At 57.7% G+C, this 18876-nt stretch overlaps 2 protein-coding genes across 2 annotated transcripts in view; one reads left to right on the forward strand and one right to left on the reverse strand.

Annotated features, from left to right (window-relative positions):
* Window positions 1-8081, forward strand: part of ENGASE (endo-beta-N-acetylglucosaminidase) — a 10434-nt gene extending 2353 nt beyond the window's left edge. Inside the window, exons 2-14 of the mRNA XM_008048305.1 lie at window positions 281-348; window positions 514-715; window positions 1656-1804; window positions 2375-2532; window positions 3054-3202; window positions 3572-3737; window positions 4678-4781; window positions 5149-5257; window positions 5445-5635; window positions 6200-6348; window positions 6797-6905; window positions 7199-7313; window positions 7505-8081. Coding sequence (XP_008046496.1) covers window positions 281-348; window positions 514-715; window positions 1656-1804; window positions 2375-2532; window positions 3054-3202; window positions 3572-3737; window positions 4678-4781; window positions 5149-5257; window positions 5445-5635; window positions 6200-6348; window positions 6797-6905; window positions 7199-7313; window positions 7505-7921 — 2086 coding nt within the window. The 3' untranslated portion in view covers window positions 7922-8081. The remainder of the gene's footprint in view (window positions 1-280; window positions 349-513; window positions 716-1655; window positions 1805-2374; window positions 2533-3053; window positions 3203-3571; window positions 3738-4677; window positions 4782-5148; window positions 5258-5444; window positions 5636-6199; window positions 6349-6796; window positions 6906-7198; window positions 7314-7504) is intronic.
* A 5644-nt stretch (window positions 8082-13725) lies between these two features.
* The window catches only part of RBFOX3 (RNA binding protein, fox-1 homolog 3), an 86957-nt gene continuing 81806 nt past the window's right edge, over window positions 13726-18876 (reverse strand). The window contains exons 9-12 of the mRNA XM_021707655.1: window positions 18627-18666; window positions 17554-17618; window positions 16275-16353; window positions 13726-14428 (exon numbers count right to left, since the gene is read on the reverse strand). Coding sequence (XP_021563330.1) covers window positions 14384-14428; window positions 16275-16353; window positions 17554-17618; window positions 18627-18666 — 229 coding nt within the window. The 3' untranslated portion in view covers window positions 13726-14383. The remainder of the gene's footprint in view (window positions 14429-16274; window positions 16354-17553; window positions 17619-18626; window positions 18667-18876) is intronic.

Consider the following 18876-nt stretch of genomic DNA (forward strand, 5'->3'; position numbering starts at 1 on the left):
CCTGATTTTTTTGATTTATTGTAGAGATGAGATCTCGCCAAGTTGCCCAGGCGGGTCTCGAACCCGTGGGCTCAGGCAATCCACTCACCTCGGTCTCCCAAAGCGCAGGATTACAGGCTGAGCCACCGAGCCCGGCTGTGTTTCTATAGTTTATGTTAGAGACTATAAGCCAGAGGACATCTCTCCCTCCATGTCTAGGTGAAACTTAGTCCATTTGCTTCTAAGTGGTCTTTACCCTTTATTTATTTATTTTAAAATGTAAAACTCCCTCTTTGCTTAGAATCAAAGAAGATGAAGAAGAAGCAGTCTTTCGAGAAGTGGTCAGTTTTACTCCGGATCCTTTGCCAGGTGAGGAGACTGAGGCTCTGAATACTGTTTCCATCTTCACTCCTGGGGCTTCAGGGCATGTTGCCCCCACTCCTCCCCATGTTTTCTCAGTTACCATCAAAGTTTTTTTTTTAAATCAATATTATAATTGCCATTAATTCTTCAATGTTTCCCTCCTTGGACCAGTTAGATATTATGACAAGGACACTACCAAACCTGTCAGCTTTTACCTTTCTTCACTGGAGGAGCTCTTGGCCTGGGTGCCCCACGTGGAGGATGGCTTTAACGTGGCTCTGGAGCCCTTGGCGCGGCGCCAGCCCCCCCTGAGCAGCCTGAGGCCCCGGACCTTGCTGTGCCACGACATGATGGGCGGGTATCTGGATGACAAGTGAGGACCTGGCCTTCACGCTGCTTCTGGGGCTTGTTTTTCTCTGGGGGGCAGGGGAGAGTGCCACGTGCAGAAGGAGCATGGGATGGGGGGTCGGGAGACAGGCGTCTAGACCGGACTGTGCACTAGCCTGGAGGGAAAGGCAGGCCTTCGCGTTTCATCTGTGAAAAGAGAGGACTGGGTTAGGTGACAACTCATGTCCCTTTCAGCTCTCAGACGATTTGATTCCTCCACTTGAAGCCAGTAGGGCATCCTCTTTGCACAGTCTGGCCCAGAACCTCATTTCTTCACCTGCTTGTTTTCATAACCTTCTTTACTTGAGCTCTGATGCTGTTCTAGGTCACTTGGCTCTGGCTTCTGATGCTTCTGCCACACGCCCCACCCTCTCCCACCTACTCCATCCAGAGTTGCTGTGGAGCCAGTTTAGAGCTTTTAAACGCCCGTAAAACAATCTTGGATACTGTGACTGACAGGTGGGCTTGACTCAGAGGTAGCCATTAAAGTAGAGACAGAGGCAGAGATGAAACCTTGGGCACAGCTCACATGGCTGTCAAGTCTCGACCTTCACATGCAGGGAATGGTGTCCTAAGAGACCGCTTACATCTCTGAATAGATCGGGAAGCCAGAGACTAGGAGCTTTGATACGAGCCCTCTGTTTTCCCTCTTTTTCTCCTTCGTTCATCTATTACTCACTGAGGCTAAGAATACTAGGTCCATCCGGAGCCAAGGCAAAGACCTGATAAAAACGTTTTCCTTCTGGCAGCAAGAATGGTGGCTTGTTCCCACCTCTCTCTACCTGAGTGGTATCTGGATACAGCAGACTTTTAGTGAGAGTTGGCTGACTGGAACTAGAGAACCCGCCTTTGGGGTTGCCCTCTTTTCTCCTTGAGGTTGTTGTTTCTGTTTCCTGGGACCTGACTTTGTTCTGTTTCTTTCCCAGGTTTATTCAGGGTTCAGTGGTGCAGAACCCCTATTCCTTCTACCACTGGCAGTACATTGACATCTTCGTGTACTTCAGCCATCACACCGTCACCATCCCTCCCGTAGGCTGGACCAACATCGCCCACAGGCACGGGGTCTGCGTGCTGGGTAAGAGCAGAGGACTTGTCTCCACCTCATCCAGACTCCTTAGTACACCCGTCCGGTGACCCAGTGATTAAAAGGCTCGAGCTTTATCTGCTCCTCAGTGAGTGGAGCTCCTTGTAGGGGGCTGCCTCCATAGCTTAGGATGGACTTTTTCTGGAAAGGACCCAATAGTGAATGTTTTCAACTTTGTGGGCCACTGGGTCACTGTGGTAACTACTAGCATGGAAGCAGGTAAACAAACAGGCAAGATTGTGTTACAACAAAATTGTAATACAGACACAGGTGGCAGCTGGCTTTGGCTCAAGGGCCATGGTGTGCCAACCCTGGGTGAGAATAGTACTCAAGCTTTAGCCTGAATCCAAATCACGTGTGGACTCCATAACTGTGATTGCTGTTCCCGCCCCCAGCATGTCTGATTCACTAGATAACTGGGGAGGGGCCCAAGAATATTGCTGTCTACCAAGTTTTCAGGGGACACTGATGCTGTTGGTCCAAGAACCCCACTTTGCAAACCACTGAGTCAGAGGGCAAGTGATTCCTGCAGCTGACCTTGTTTCTCCCTTGTCCTCGCAGGGACTTTCATCACGGAGTGGAATGAAGGGGGTAAGCTCTGCGAAGCTTTCCTGGCTGGGGACGAGCACTCGTACCAGGCAGTGGCTGACCGGCTGGTCCAGATCGCTCAGTTTTTTCATTTCGACGGCTGGCTGATCAACATCGAGAACTCGCTGAGTGTGAGTGCTCGGCACACACTCCCCCAGCTCCTTGTGGCTATGCCTTCCACCTTTACCCCTTTCCTTGGCCTCACTTTGCCCTGCACCTGGGCTGCAAGTTACAACAGTAGGAGTCATTTCTCACCTCCCAAACAGAGCTGACTCTGAAATTTTATTTACTTCATGGTGTGGTAAATAAAAGTGTGCTTGACTGGGCTCCTGCAGGGTGACCATACCCTTCCTTTTCCCCACCTCTGCTTGGCTTGAGCTGGGCGTGTGGCTTCCTTCTCATGACCGCCCTCCCCTTTCAGGGCATCCTGTCTTTCCTGACTTCTGTGTTTATGCCCTTGCTGCGGCAGCAAGAAAGAAAAGTAGTGCATTTGGCTAGACCCTTCTCTTGGTGACCGTGGGGTGGAGGGGCTTTCAGGACTGTGACTTTGTGCATCTGTTTACTCTTGTGTTCTTCTGTCTGTCCTGTGCTGGATGCTTCTCACGACAGATGGACCCTCATTCAGGGTCTCATCCTCGTTCCTCTCCCCCAGCCGACTGCCGTGGGCAACACACCTCGCTTCCTTCAGTACCTGACTGCGCAGCTTCATCAGCAGGTCCCAGGGGGCCTGGTGCTCTGGTATGACAGTGTGGTACAGAGTGGGCAGCTCAAATGGCAAGATGAACTCAATGAGCAGAACAGGTGAGCTTGCAGGGCAGGTGCCACAAGGGAGTGGGTGCTGGGTGCCTCATGGAAGCAGCATGTGTAGGACTGCTTTGGGCAAAAAGAGGGAAGAGGCAGAATGCAAAGAGTTATCTACTAATGGTGTCATCAGCAGATACCATTAGTGCCTAATTATCCCAGCGCTGTGCCCAGAGTTACAGGCAACGGCCTGTGGAATGGCCTCTGCTCTTTGGTGGCAGGCTCCATCTGGGGTCCTGGAGGCAGCCCCCAGCCTGCGTGTTGAGTGGCTCTGAGCACTAGGGGTGGGGGGGTGTGGGGAAGGTGGACTGTGGGGTGGCCCCACATCTCTGGGCCCAGGCCTCACGGCAGGTCCTTGCTACCTCTCAGGGTCTTCTTTGACTCCTGTGATGGCTTCTTCACCAACTACAACTGGCGGGAGGAGCACCTGGAGCGGATGCTGGGCCAGGCTGGGGAGCGCCTGGCTGATGTGTATGTGGGCGTGGACGTATTTGCTCGGGGGAACGTGGTCGGAGGCCGATTTGACACTGACAAGGTGGGTGGTGGCCTCTGTGCCAGAGGGCCAGTGGCCTGCGTGCCTTCCCTGGCCTGGTTTCCTTGGCCTCATTTCCTTGACCTGTTCCCATCGGTACCTCGAGGGAAAGACAGGTGGCAGCTGTTCTTCCCAGAGTGGGGAAACCGAGGCACCGAGAAACAGTATCCTGCCCCGAGGCCAAACTGTGTCCCAACTAAAATCCTCACTTCTGGTCATTTCTACAATCAGATGCTATATTTTTATGTCGGGTGTTAGTGGACAAAAGTGTCCTGTTTCAGTGGCTGTCTCATGTCTAGCTAGCTTCAGCTTCCTTTCTGGACTGCATTCTTTGACGAGTGCTGAACTAACCTGTACCCCACCAGGATGGACGTAGGGGAGGCAGAGGGGTCCTGCAGCGCTTCTCTCATGAAGCTCAGGGTTTGGAAACTATCAGTGTAATGAGAAGTGAGAGTTTTCTGGCAAGGCAGGTCACGTCAGCACTGAGCAAGGAGGCAAGTGCTGGGGCCCGAGGTCCCTGGTGTGGGATGAACGGGGATCCATCTGTCTCCTGGCCTGTCAGTCCTGCCCACTCCTGGAGCCACTGAGGTGTTCTCAGTCATTAATTATGCTTCAAATGAATAAGTTAATCCAATAACTGAAGATTCTCTTTACCCCCTGCGATTTTGATGATTTAATGCGAGGTGTATGTGAGAGGGAGATGGGACAGCGCCTCTCCTGCGCCCTCTTCTGCCGGCTTGAGGAACTACAGGAGATGTAGCCCACAGGCCCCCATGTGTCGTGGCAGTTGGGGTGTGGACAGTTTCCGCCTCCCCTTTCCGAGAACCGACCCTGCCCCACTGTGTTGCTGGTGTCCAGGAGCCTGTCTGGATCTGACTGTGGCCCTGGTGTGCTCAGCATTGCTGGGGTGGGAGGCATCTCCCTGACTCCCCTGTCTCCCCAGTCGCTGGAGCTAATCCGAAAGCATGGGTTCTCTGCGGCTCTGTTTGCCCCTGGCTGGGTGTACGAGTGTTTGGAGAAGACAGATTTCCTCCAGAACCAGGACAAGTGAGTCCTGCCGTCCTTGGCGCTTAGTGCGGGCTGACAGGAGGGGGGCATCTTGGTGGTTTCTCTGGCGTCTGGTCACGGTAGCTCATGTTCTTGCTCTCCAGTGATGCTTCTATCAGGGGGGTGGCTGAGGGAGGATGAGGGTGGAGAAACTAGCCTCTCTGGCTGCTCCCAGGTAGGGAACCAACCCCAAGTGACTACTTCCCGCAGACCGGCATCTCTGGCATGTCCGTTGCTGGGAGAGTCATTCCAGAAGGCCTGTCTTGGAGGGTGCAGGAAAACCTCGAGTTTCAACCAGAGTGTTCAAGGGACAGCAGAGGCCCCTTTGCTCTGGCCTAAGCTGTGCCTGCATGTGTCTGACCGGCAGGTTCTGGCGGCTGCTGGAGCGCCATCTGCCCACACATAGCATCTGCGCCTTGCCCTTTGTCACGACCTTCTGCCTGGGCATGGGAACACGACGAGTCTACTATGGCCAGGTGAACGGGGCGGGGAAGGTGCCGCATGGTGGCAGAGGGGCTGCCTTCCCTCTGTCTGTCCTCTGGCCTCAGCTGGGGCGGAGGGGCCTTGGGGGTGCCAGCAGGAACAATGGCGGCCTTGCCTTCCCTGTCACTCCCACCTGCTCTGCTGGCCTCCACTGAGCCCCCATTCTGCCCTTTTGTTCAGGAGGAGGCGGTGGGGCCCTGGTACCACCCAAGTGCCCAGGAGATCCAGCCCTTGTTTGGTGAACACAGGCTGGGAGGGCATGGACAGGGCTGGGTGAAGACGCACTGCTGTCTGGCGGACGCCTGGCACGGGGGCAGCTCCCTGCTTCTCCGGGGGGCGATCCCGCCTGAGGTTGGAAATGTGGCCGTGAGGTGGGTGAGTGATGGGGGAATGTGGGGCCTACCAGCTTCTCCTGTCGTCCGTAGTAGTCGTGGAACTGGGCTAGAGTGAGGACAGAGGACAGACCCAGATTGGCTTTTAAGTTGTGGTCAAAAACACACAACACAAAATTCGCCATGTTTAAGTGTGTAGCACGAGAGGGTTCACTGTATGTATGTTGCTGGGCAGCAGGTCTCTAGAGCTTTGTCATCTAGAAAACGGAAACCTTACCCCCTGAATAAGCACGCCCACCCCCGGCTCCAGCCCCACAATGGCCCTTACACTCTGCGGGTGTGAGTTTGCCCACTTTAGATGCCTCACAGGAGTGGCATCAAGTAGTACTTCAGAACTGAGGTTTTCTCAGCCCTTGAAAAATCTGACCTGGGGGAAGACCTGTCCTCTAGCTGTGGGCAGGACCAGCACGAGGAAGCTTCTGCTGTGCAGACTCCCTGCTCCTGGAGGGAGAGGCTCTGAGTGGATTTGAAGCTGGCTCCATTTCTCAGCGGAGTTTCTAGAGTTTCTCCGTGGCGTCTCATCGTGGGATCTTTCTTGTCCAGGTTATTTTCCCTGCAGGTCCCGGTGCCACCCAAACTTTTCCTGTCTCTGGTATATAAGCTTGAGGGGCCTACGGATGTCAGGGTTGCTTTGGAGCTGACCACAGAGGATGCTGGCAGCTGTCACATCGGTGGCATCTCAGTGTTGAATGGTGAGGACATGGGGACCCCATGTCTTCTCTGGGGGAGAGTTTTGGGAGAGAATGGTGGGAAGGCTCACGGGGTGTCGGGGGAGCTGGTGTGGCCAGTGTGGGGGCAGATCCTGCCTTGGCTAAAGTCAGAACAGCTTGCGGTCAAGGCCTGGACAGGGCGGAGTCACTTCTCAGCCACAGTCTCTGCCCTGTGACCTCACCGGGCAGTGGCAGCTCCTGTGCGGGTTGGACGTGGGTTCCACAGAGCTCCAAGTTGCACGTGGGCTTCCTGCTGGCCATGGCATTGCGGGGAGCATGTAAACGGGGTCAAGGCCATGGCAAGTTGGAGGAAGCTAGGATGAGTGAGACCAGGGGGTCTTCTCTGGACTCCCAGGCTCCCTCGGTGGTCCCTCCCAGTGCCTTTTCCTTGGAGATTCTCCTTTCTCAAGTTCCCCGTCTCCTCTTCCAGCAGAAACAAGCTCAAGACACAGCCCTCGACCCCTCCGGCTGCCCCCCACCAAGCTGGCCAGATGGGCAGGCCGCTGTGGTCAGCCGCTGAGCGGGGGCTGGGTCCAGCGGTAAGTCTGTCTTTCTCCTGTGGCGTGGCCAGCAGGGGATGGCCACACTGAGGAGGGGACCTGCGGAGTGAGGGTCCCCTTACTGAGAAACCTCAGAACTAGAAGGATGGGGGGGCCCTGGGCTGGCCTCCTGGATTTGGGGCAGCTCGCTGGGAGCCTGCCTTAGGCCTGGCCATTGCCCTGACCTGGGGGATGTTCCGGGATGATCTCCCTGCTGCTGTGGCTTGGGCCTCTGACAGCTGGCCTCGAAGCCCCTGAACCGAGCCTGTGGCCAGCCTGTCCTCCTCTCCTAGCTGCTATGAGGTGAGCCTGCGCGGGTGCCTTCTGCAGGACCTCTTCATTAGCTTCTCACGGCCGCCGGGCACCCGGGAGGAGGAGAGCTTCGTCTGTCGCCTAGGAGAGATCCAGGTGACATGTCCCCGGAAGGGCTCAGGCTGTGAAGTCCTTCTAGCGGGAGAGGGGTTGGACGGCTGCCTGGAGGCTGCTTCCTTTTTCGGTTTAGTGGGGAATTGGAAGGAGTCAGGAGTGGAAGTGTGTGGGTAGGGGTGGCCTCTCCTGTGCCCTGGACTGGCTGTGCTGAGCCTTCTCTCCCTCGTCAGGTGGTGGATGCCGTTAGCCTGCTGACTCCACTGCCCCAGGTGCAGGCCATCACCGTTTCTCGTGTCCGCTGGCAGCAGGCTGCCTCTGAGACAGAGGGCTCCCCTGCCCGACTCCAGCTCAGCTGTACCCTGCACTGGTCCTACCTCCTTTCCCAAGTCCGCTGCTTCCGAGTCCACTGCCAGGGAATGGCAAGAGGTGACTTTCCCGGCAGGGAGCCGTCAAGGCCAGAGAAGCCCATGTTCCTGGGCCTGGCTTTTGCCAACCAGTACCGGATAGTGGACCTGCTGGTGGATGCCACTGCGGATGGCCAGGATGGTCGTGTGGAGTTCCTGGTGGAGCCTGTCCCCAAGGAGGGGCTTCTGGTACCTCAGGCTGAGTGGGGCAGGGTGGCCCTGCTCTACTCAGCCCCTGCGTGAGCGGACATTAAAGCACAGCTGTCTCCTGCCTTTGGGCTGAGGTCCTTCCTGGCTGGCTACCTGGGGCCTGTGCTGGGGCCACCAAGTACGGGCAGTGGCTGCAAGTCCCAGGCCCTGAGGGCTGGGGTAGAAGACCTTGCTCCTCAGGACGCTGGGTCCCCTGGCTTTTCCGTGGGAAACAGGTCATCGGAGGACCAAGAAGTCAGTTTGCAGAGTTGATTCCAAGATAAATGAACGAGCCCTGTATTTGTCTGATCCCTCTCCACAGTATATGGTTCCCAGGTAAAAATGGAAGGATCTGGGAAGTTTAGTCCAGAAAATCCATAAAGGGTATTTCCTGATAGGCTGAAATATGTTGATGCTGAGAAGGGTGACCTTTTCCCCCTGCAGATCAAGCAGTCAGGAGCTTAAATTGTGGAGCCGGCCCAACAGGCGTTCCCAGGATGACGACTGAGTCGTGGTGGCCCACGGAGGGTGGGGGCAGAAACAGCAGGCTGCCTGCGGGTGGCGGGAGGTGGTGCCCTGGGAGGCCAAAGACCCTCTTCCCCTTCGGATTGGAACTCAGAGGCAGGCTGGGGCTGGCATCGCACCACCTTTGCAGGGTGGGCCAGCTGCAATCCAGACCACCTCGCATTTCCAGGTTGGCAACGTACTGTCCCTGTGAGCCTGAAGTCATTTCTGGAGCGCGCTTGTCAGCTCCAGCTCTGCTGCTTCTCTTCCACGCTGTAGGCACGCGGGAGAGCTTGTGCTGAGGCTTTCCCGCGTGCCTACAGCGTGCATGTGGGCCCTGCCCTGCCAGTGTCCAGTGAGAGGCCGAGGGCTCCCGGGCAGCCGCCCTTAGGCTGTGCATGTGGGCCCTGCCCTGCCAGTGTCCAGTGAGAGGCCGTGGGCTCCCGGGCAGCCGCCCTTAGGCTCCAGCTAAGGCCAGTCAGGAAAGCGGCACCCTGCTCCTGACTCCAGCCTAGCCCGCAGCCTATGTGGGAGATTCGGGACCCTGCGGGGGCTCTTCCAGTCCTCTTGTTCCTTCACATCCTTCCTTCTCAGCCTTGCCCAAGGACTGGGGCGCCCTCCTGGTTGGCCCCTTGGGTAGGCGTTGGTACAGGTGCATGGAGGCATGCAGGAGCCAGGGCCCCTCTGCCCCAGGCCCCTTCCTCTGTCCCTTAGCGTCTCTGCCCTCCTTCCCACTCTGCCCAGGCCTCTGCAGCCACACAGCTCCCTGCTGACACCTTGGCCGCCCTGGGGGCTTCCTGAGCTGGTCTCCAGACCCCATGGCCTTGGGTTACTTCACAGCCTGAGGTTGTCCTGCTAGTCTCCTGGCTCTCCCCAGAGCACCTGTGTGGGCGGGGTCTGTTGTGATCCTTTGACAGGGTCCAAGGCCTGAAGTCTCAACCTTGGGGGTTTCACGCCCAGGCCACGTGGGCCAATGGTGGGGTTACCTGCCCATTCCTTCTGTTCCTTTCTGTGCTGCATGATGTGGGGTGATGCTGAGGTCCAGGAAGTTCCATGACTCCAGCTCGAGGTCACACCTAAGGGTGGCATCCGCGGGCTCTCTTGCTGTGTAGTGAGGGGAGAGGCCGCCAAGTGGCAGTCCAGCCACACTCGTTCCTGCATCCTGGGGTGTCGGACTTGCCTGGGAATCACCTGCCTCTCTCCATCTTTCTGCTCTCCTGGGTGCTCCTGTGCCCTGGGATTAAGGGGTTCAACTTTTTTCTAATTGGGGACATTCTTCCATGTCTCGCCTGTGGCCCAGACAGCAGCTCTTGGTCTCAGGAGAAATAAGTTTGCTGAGGATATGGGGCAGAAAGTTCCCTCTGCTGATGGCTCCAGTTGGGAACAGTCGTGGATGGTTCTGGGGTGGGGTGGGTTGAATGCGAGGCGCTTCTGCCTGGAGCTACTCACTTGACTATTTTTTCAGTCGTGAAGGTTCCCTGGAACCCTCTGAACCTCTCCCCCGCATTCTGAGCCAGGGCAACTGGGTGGGGGGCTCCTGGCCTGTGCCCTGTGTTCTCAGCGGTGGGAGTCGGCGGACAGGTGTGCAGTGTGAATATCCCGCTGCCCGTATTTCATGAAATCTTTTTAAAGTGCTGGTTCCCCCAAATAGTTTATGCAGAGGAGGAGGGAGAATTTATAGTGGCAATTATTTTCTCACAGTCTGGTGAGCAAGCAATTAGGAGTAAGGGGCTTAGCAGAGCGTAGCGTGCAGCAGAATCACACCACCCACTCCCGAGAGCAAGGGCCCCAACCCACAACGAGCAGGAAAATGAATATGCGGCATTTACGCCTGCGCCCCTCTGCTGGGTGTAATCACTCTGAAATAAATTCTCCGACATTGTGAAAAATGAAGTCGAGTCTTGGTGGGATGGATGTGGGCAGCACCGCTCGGTCTTGAACTGCCGCTCCCGTCCAGCACCCGGCCCAGGCTCCTGAGCTCTCCGCTTGGGTCTTGCCGTCCCCCTTCCCTTCCCCTCCTCACGCTCCTCAGTGACCCCTTTCAGCTCTGCTTTGGCTTCTGCCCACTCTCAGGAGTGAGGACTTGGAACGGAGCTGAGACATGGGTTTACCTTAAGTAACATGGCTCCTCATGGGTGTACGGCTCCGACCCAACCACAGCTGCAGAACCAGACTGAGTGCCAGCCCCATATGCCTCTACAGCCGTTCACGTCCCCCACCTTCCCAGCTCTGTCCCTTGCTTGCATTCAGTTGGCCAGGCACAGCTGTGGGATAGCTGTGGGGTCACGTGGTCTAACTCTTCTGCCTCCTGGGTGCACTCTGCTCCAGTGAAGTCACACTGTGCAGTGACCAGGAGAGGCACTGAGGCCAGCCTCGACTTCGGAGCCCACGGGGGCATCAAGGCCAGCTCACATGAGCTTCCACCTGTCCAGTCTGTCCTGGGGCAGGTGTAGAGGACCAGTCTGGCCGGGAGGATGGGGACTTCAAAGTCTCTTGCCTAGAAGGGACTTCTGACTCGCCCATGGCCACCTGGCTTCGGGCGGGGATGGGGCTTCGTCCTGTCCTGGCCCCACCCTGCGCCCTGGTCTTCGGGCACCCTCCACCCGCGGTGCCCGGGAGCTGCCAAATCATAAAGAGTTGTCCTGGTTTGAAGAAAGAAATCTTTATTAATAATCTTAATAATAATACTGTTAATCTGAATGGTCACACCTTGGAAGCATACAGAATGGTAAGAAAGGAAGCCTAGGGCTCGGCTGCAGTCCTGGGGGTCTGGGTCCGGGGGAGGTTCCAGCTGCTGCAAGAAAAGGGTCCGGACCAGCAGAGGGGCGGAGGACAGAGCTGGGGGCGGGCGGGGCTATGTACAACAGGAATAGAAAAGGAGGATTCCATTTCGAGAGCTTCAGTAGCTGATGCTGAATATAAAGTGAGGTGTATTTTTTAATTTTTGACGTTTCATGAGACAGTGGAGCCATGTTGGGAGCCTGTTTTTTTGTGTGTTTTTTTGCTGCTTCCCCACTCCAGCTCTCCCGGCCTCACCAGGGCTCCTCCCTGCCGTCTGCCCTCCGCGGCTCTGTGGGTAGCTCTGCTTCCCCCGCTGTTCCTGCCACCTCCACCCCTGCCCAGGGGGCAGGGGAGGGCTGCGGGCCGACCGCCCCCCTGCAGTGGGACTGACCCAGGCCTTCCCCCATCCCTTGCTCTTCCCGTGGGTCCCTGCAGGCTGGGGCCTTCCAGACCCGTAGCACCGTGACTCCCAACCTCGCCGTGCAGCCGGGTGGTGGCCTGTCCCTGGCTCTGTGCTCCCGTGCAGGACTGGGCTGCAGGGGAGTCGCAGGGAGGGCTGGGCCCCAGCAGGCAGCACGAGGTCAGCCTTCACTCCCACGCAGGCCCAGGGCCTCCTCCAGAAAGGGAGGGAGAGGTGGCCCACGAGAGCAAGTCCTAGGCCCCAGGGCCCCGCCTGTCCAAGCTTGGAGGAGTGAGGAGTGGATCCTGGCCGGCTGGGCCGCCTTTGTTCCCTTGTGGGGGGGCGTGGGGCGCCCTGAATTCTGGAGTCGCGTCAGCCCTTTTCTGTTGGAGTCGGCCCCGGGACTGCTGGTCGGACAGTGTCCTTGCCAGGCTGAGGGCACGGGCGGAGCTGCCAGGCGTGCAGGAGGTGGGACGCAGAGGACGCGACACAAGGGTGACGGAGCTCAGCGGAGCCCCTGGGATGAAAGCCACCCGCCCCCCCACCCCCCGCCCCGCGGGCCCCTCCACTGGCACTGCGGGCATCAAAGGTCAAGTCCTGCTCGCCAGCTCTTCCCTGCTCAGGCCCAGGGCCTGCTCCACCGGTGGGCCCCACACTGCCTTGGGAGTGGGGGCCGGGAAAGGAAGACTGGATAGAAAACGGAGCCCCCCACGGACCACTCGAGGGAGGCCCCCGCTCCCCTAACTCCCCCACTGCGTGAGACGGAGGAGGTGCATCCCCACAGCGCTGCCAGCCTGGGAAGGGGCGAGGGACGCGGTAGGGGCCATCCTGTCCCTGGGGCCGCGCTCCACAGCACCCCCTGCCGACGTGCTCCCTCGGTGCGGGTTGTGCGGCCAGGACGCGGGACTTGGACTTGGTTGGATGCCTCTTGATTTGGTTGTTTTTTTGTATTGTTGTTGCTTGGATCTTAACATCTTTTTTTGTTTTGTTTTTTGTTTTGTGATTTTTTTTGTTTTTTTGTTTTTGCCCTTCATGGTCCGAGAAGAAAACGGTGGAAGGTTTCACTACAACAAAAACAGAAAGGCAGGACTTGCAGCTTCTCAGGAGCAGACACAGGCATGTTGTGAGGGTGACAGGACGGCATGGCACAGGGCCTGGCCTAAAGTCCTGGCACCCCCACACCTGACCCCCAGGTTCTGGGATCTGCGTCTTCCAGGGCTGAGTGTGGGTGGACTTCTGCGTAAACAGATGGGGGCCAGGGTGGAGCCTGGGCAGCTTGGGAGAGTGGAATGGAGGAAGCCACAGTGGACCTGGCTGGGAGGAGCCACCTGGGGCTGGGAGAGAGCTGCATCAGGGCAGGGCCTGGCCAGAGAAGGAGGACCAGGCCGGGTGGGGAGTAGTGAAATCGCTGGGCCAGCGTGGGCCCAAGACGGCTGCAGACCATGGTGACGGAAGTGGGAGGCGAGGGACCAGGGCCTCCTCCATAGTGAGGGCCTGACGGGCAGCCAGACCTCAGCCCTGGCTGGCAGGGAACCCTTACCCCCGAGCCGTGGCACACTGACAGCCCAAAGCTACTTTTTCCTGTCTCAGAGGTGCAGATATGCAGACCCCGGGCCAGCCCCAGGAAAGAACCTCGCCTGTTGTGCCAACTTCTCCCAGGTGGGCCAGCAGCTCCCCGGGGCTGGGTTCCATCTCAGGTCCCAGCCTGCATCTCCTCAGGAGCTCTATGCTCTAGGCTGGGCGGGTCATAGGGCAGAGAAGGGTGAGACCTGAGGGCCACAGTGCCCCGCAAGTGGCCTTTCTGCAGCGGGGCTGGCAGGAACAGGGCTCACTTAGGGAGCTGACACAGGTGCTTGCTGGGAAGGCCTGAGCCAGGACAGTTCTTTGCCCCTCACCTGCTCCCTGTTGAGGACCCCCTCCCTTCTGAAATATACCCTGATAAAGATATGTTGGAGCCTGGGGACAGGGAGGGCGGGGTTGTGACTCTGGGACAAATACCCAGTGCAAAGATGGCCTGGCCTCTGTCCCAGGTGGTGCTAAGGTGCCCCCTCGGGAGAGGCAGGGTCGTGTCTTTCTGTCTCACAGCAGCAGTGCTAAGGAGTCGCAGAGACTGGTGTGACCACGGCAGTTTGCACACCACGTGACGTGTTTGTGACTATTTCGGCAGGACATGTCAGCAATACAATTTTAATTAAAAACATTGGTTTCAGCTGAGGGGGATGAGGAGCAGGAGGTGGGTGCTCCTGTGGTTAGCTGGGTGATGGACAGGCGTGCTGTCGGGCTGGAAGAAACCACGATGGGACGCCTGAGGCCTCCCTCCCTGCATCAGGGCCTGCACACTGGGGAAGCAGCGGGCCGTGGCATAGGGCTGGCTGTGGTGGCTTTAAGAGTTGGCCCCACCAGACATTTCTGGAGCTCTAGGGAGCCCAGGTGGCCAGAAAACGTAAGCGACCCCCTCGAAAGGAGCAATTGCTAGTCTCGGAGGGGAGAGCTGCCTTGGTCTCCTGCCCCAGCCTGGCCCCCCACGATGTGCATACCGTACCTGAAATGGCTTGGGTAGTACAACATCAACAAAGTCAATATAGGAAACCAAGGTTTCAGACATACAGGAAAAACCAGGGTCAAAGACACACACGCCATCACGGGTGGGGTGGGGAGCCCAGCTGGCTGGAGATAAAAATCTATGGATTTTAGAGTCGCGGAGGGTCAGCGGTGCGTGTCGCTGACCGGGAGGGGTGCACTGTCTTCCTGGTGGCTGTGCCTGGTTTGGACTGTTGGGTTTGGTTTGACTAGGCAGTCAGTGTGAATGCTGTTAGGGGCTGGGTCTCTTGCTAGTAGGGGGTGAAGCGGCTGTACCCTCCTCGGCAGAGGCTAGCCTGCAACATCAAAGATGAAAAACAGCCAATCAGTACCGCCTTTTGGTAGAGGGGGGAAAAAAGCAAAAAGGAAAAAAAAAAAAACAAGGAAAAACAAAAAGAGAAATAGCTAAGTCCCGTTTTCTTTCCCCCTTATTACATTCCTTGGGGAGAAGGGGGCGGGTTGTTATGGCAGCAGGAGGGGCTCCGCCTATCTCTGATGTGCTGGTGGTCTCAGGGCCAGCAGGGGGCGCTCCAGGACTTCCGCCAGCAGCTCTCTGGGTCACAAGTCTTTGAGTTGCGTCTGGGCCACTTCTCTGTGCTCAAGCCTGGCCCTTTACTGACCCCTCCCCATCCTTGTGCGGAGGGAGGTCTGAGTGTGAGTGTCCCTCTCCTTGGTGGGACAGCACAGGACACCTGGAGAGGGTGCAGGGACCTCCTTATGGGGTTCCCAAGTCTGTGCTCGAGAGCCTGGGGCCACCGAGGCTGGCTTCACTGGTGGGTATGGGGGAAGGCACGCGTATCAGGTACAGCTCCAGGTGCTTCCTCTTTGGGGGCTCACTGGGTCCTCCTGGGTCTGGCCCTGTGGCCTGACGGGGGGGACATGGGTTCTGGGTGCTCTTGTCTCCCACGCCGCTGGGCTGTCCCCGTCGGGGAATGCTCAGAGGGAGCCTCCCTCCCGCCCACCCACCCACCCATCCATCAGTTTCATCAGAAAAGAAAATGGCAAGTGCCAGAGAAGAAAAGTTGGGGGGAAAAATAGAAAAATCTCAAAAATAAAAAAGTGAAAACACAAGAGGGAACCCTCTGTGCATTAATGAAAACTTTTAGCTAGCAGCTGCACTGAGGGCCTTCGAGCCATGGTATTGGGGGCTCCTTCTGGGAGGGGCTGCCTTGTTTCCCCCCCCCCCCGGTCTGCGCCCTGTGGCTGCCAGCAGTCACTGCAGGCTGCTGGGGAGGTCTGAGATCTGTTAAGAATCAAAAAAGTCAAAAATTGGGAGGGAGTCATCAAAACCAAGGGAGATGGAAGGAAGCATCCACACTGCCTCCGCGCCTCCTCCTCCTCCTTACTTCCCCCAAAATGTTTTCATCTTTGATGCTGGATGCCAAGCTAGCTAAAAACCAACATAAACACCCCCAGGGGGTTGGGGTGGGTGGGCACAGGAGGTAGGTGTCCCCTGGAAGTAGATCTGGGGTGCAGAGTGTCGACAGCTGGCCATACACACACACACACACAGACACGCTGGCTGGCACCTGGGGCAGCCACGCCCACAGAGGTGCACCCCGCCCCTGTCCTGCCCTCTTCACCCCACTGCCCACGGGGTGAGGCTGGGGCACTGCAGGCACTCTTTCCCCAGAAGCCGTGAGGAGTCCAGCATGGGGGGCTTGGTGAGAAACGGGGGATGGCCCTCGCTCCCTTCCCCAATGTGAGAAGCCCTGCAGCACTGGGAGTGATGGAGTGACATGGACACACCCGCAGGAGAGGGAGGGAGGCCGACTTGTAGAAACAGCTCTGGGGCCTAGGGAGCCTCTGCTGGGGAGAAGAGATGGCCTTGGTTTGGTTTCTTGGGTTTTCCTGGTGGTGGGAACGTAGGGTGCCTCAACGGGACTTTGGGTATGGTTCAGAGAAACAGGTCAGGCACACTAGGGTGCGTCCCAGAGGACCAAATGTTAGGGTGAGCTGACTGCTCAAAGTGCCTTCCTCCAACTCAGATCCAGGCCAGGGCCCTTCCACAGTCACCAGGACCAAAGCACTGGTCAGGGGGCTCGGATTCTCTCCTAAGGGCCCCACCGCCCGCCCCGGCTGCAGTGCTGTGCCCAACTGTCAGTTCTGGTGCCAAGGGCTGGGAGGGCCCAGCCTCCTTACCATGGTTCCAATGCTGTAGGTTGCCGCGGGCCCGATGGTGTGATGGTAGGGGTCGGCAGCTGCGTAGACTCTGCCATAACTGAGGACAGAGCAAGGGAAGGAGAGTGGGAGGGAGAGGTGGGGGGAGGGGACAGGTGAGGGATGGCAGCAGGCCTTCCTCCTCCTCCCAGACACCGAATGGGCATCCTCCAGTGGGGTCCCATCCACAAGGCCCCCTCCCTCTCCCACACGGCCTGTCGTTCCTGCCGGTCTGGGAGGAAGTTTCTGGAACCCAAAGGCCACCCTCTCCATACACCCATACACCCATACACACATCCTGATGATGGCTGACATGTTCTACTCAGTGCTACGTGGTGGGGAAAGGTGTTCTCATACAACTTGTCTAGCGAGAAGATACACTTCCATCCCTAGAAGGCACAGAGTGCTGGGGAGGGTTTTGAGAGAGGAGAGGGACGATCCAGTGGGGAGGGACCAGGGACTTGCCCACGAGGAGGTGGCACCGTGTCCCCCAGTGACCATCCTCTCACCCTATTCATTTGTGCAGGAAAATCTCGGCTCCTTAAGGACAGGGCTAGGCCATGGGGCTGGTCTACCACGCACACCTGATGAGGAGGTGGAGAAGAGGGGAGTACCAGGAGGAAGGGCCAGGGGCCCCCAGGCCCAACGCTCAAGGGAAAAGGCAGTAGGCGAGGCCACCCCACAGGGGAGCACTTGAGCACATACCCCGCCTCCCAACACAAAGAGAGCCATCCAGGGCGCCTTCTGGGGGAGCTCACAGTGGACGGGCTGCTCCCAGATGGCCTACACTGCCCAGCCTGGTTCATCCCATCCCATGAGAGGACAGAGGTGGGCACATCTGCCTTTCCTACTCTGAGTTGGAGGGTTTCAGACCTGACGGCACTGACAAGGACCAGGTTGTTAGGGCAGAAGCTAAAGCTCCCTATGATCACCACGGGCCTCTGACGGTAACGTGTTAGACCCCCAGGGCTGGGAATCAGAGATGCTGTCTGCCACCTGATAACTGGGGGTCTCCACAGCTTCCTCAGCTGTGCGAGCAGGAAGTGACGGAAGCCAGGCATGGAAGCCAGCCATTCACCAGCAGCTCAAGGCCCTCCAAGCCACACTCAGACCTGCTCTCCTGGCTTGACCCTGTGCCCACCAGCTACAGGCACCTCCAGCCCCTGACTGGTGGATTAGGCTTCCTGTCTGTCTGGGCCCAACCCTGGAAGGACCGTATCCATCTTCTCCCTACCCTGCCCAGAGCAGTCCCCGGCCTTACCTGTCGCTGTAGGCTGCTGCCGCTGCCGCCGCAGGCTGAGCGTATCTGTAGGCTGCATAGCCTCCCTGCAGGTAAGTGGGAGGAGAGACGGCAGATGGACTTAGTGGGGCTCACTCAGGAAAAGGCCAAGCTGGGGCAGACACAGACCCTGTGGGTGTCTGCCTTGGGAGGGACTGCAGACCCTGCCAGTCTCCCGGCCTTAGCTAGCTGGTGCCCGGCCTGAGTGTACCTAGCTTTTAGTCTAATGGTGTTTGAGACCTACAGAGGTCAGTGAGGCAGAGCTGTCTGTTCATTCATTCATTCATTTGTTCATACATACATCTGTATATGCTATACACACTAGCAGGCACCGATTACACATTTGGCTGTGTGATAGGTCTTGGCACACAGTAGGTACCCACAGACCTCCCATTAGGCCAGGGACACCTGACTTGGATGGGCTTAGAGAGCCCGGGATTGACTATGGATGCTATCCTGGACACCAGGAGGGGTCAAGGAGAAATGGCCCAAGAGGACATGAACTCAGATGACACACTGGCCTTAGAGGAGCAGATAGCTGAATGATGGGCAACTACCCAGGACAGAAGCGCAGCTGGGAACGTGGGATGGGGCCGTAAGTGAGGGCTCCCAGCCAGTATGTTCAGCCCCATAAAAGGGGGAAGTGACAGGACCCCATCAAGAAGCACAGGCACCCTGGCGCCCTGCCTCCTGGTCTCTCTCGGGGCCTCTGTCCTGGACACAGGTATCCTCAGGGGCTCACTCATTGACCCTTGTGAGGTCAGGGATGTGGGAGAGTCTCCCACTGTTCCCATCAAACAATGCCTTGCCAACGCAGAAGACGCCTTCAGCTCATAGGCTGCTGGGCGGGCCATTTGCTGCTCCCTTGATGAGCACAGCCCACCAGACTGGGCTGTGCTGGGGTCCCCAGCATGGCAATGCCCTGGGCAGACACGGTGCCCTCACCCTATTGGCTTCAAGGACGGGAGTGGCACGGTGAGAGGGAGACACTGGCTTCTCACAGAAACAAACAGAATGCTGGATCCCACCCTCCCCTCCCCCAGGGCTGCACTTACATAAATCTCAGCACCATAAAATCCATCCTGATACACGACCCTGGAAGCAAACGGACAAGAAAGTGGTGGGAACGCTGGAGAGGTGGGGTAGGCCGGCTCCGGTGTCTGCTGAGGAGGGAGGGGGCACGGTGCCAGCCCCGCCCATGGGACTGGCATTTTAACAAGCGTTTGCTCCAGTGCCCTGTTTTGGTATAACAATAGAGTAACACCCTTGCTGATCAGCTCTTTTCTCCCACAAACCCAGGGGCCC

This window comes from Carlito syrichta, unplaced genomic scaffold (genome assembly GCF_000164805.1).
Source record: "Carlito syrichta isolate Samal-C Ts95f unplaced genomic scaffold, Tarsius_syrichta-2.0.1 Scaffold123321, whole genome shotgun sequence".
Classification (NCBI taxonomy): domain Eukaryota; kingdom Metazoa; phylum Chordata; class Mammalia; order Primates; family Tarsiidae; genus Carlito; species Carlito syrichta.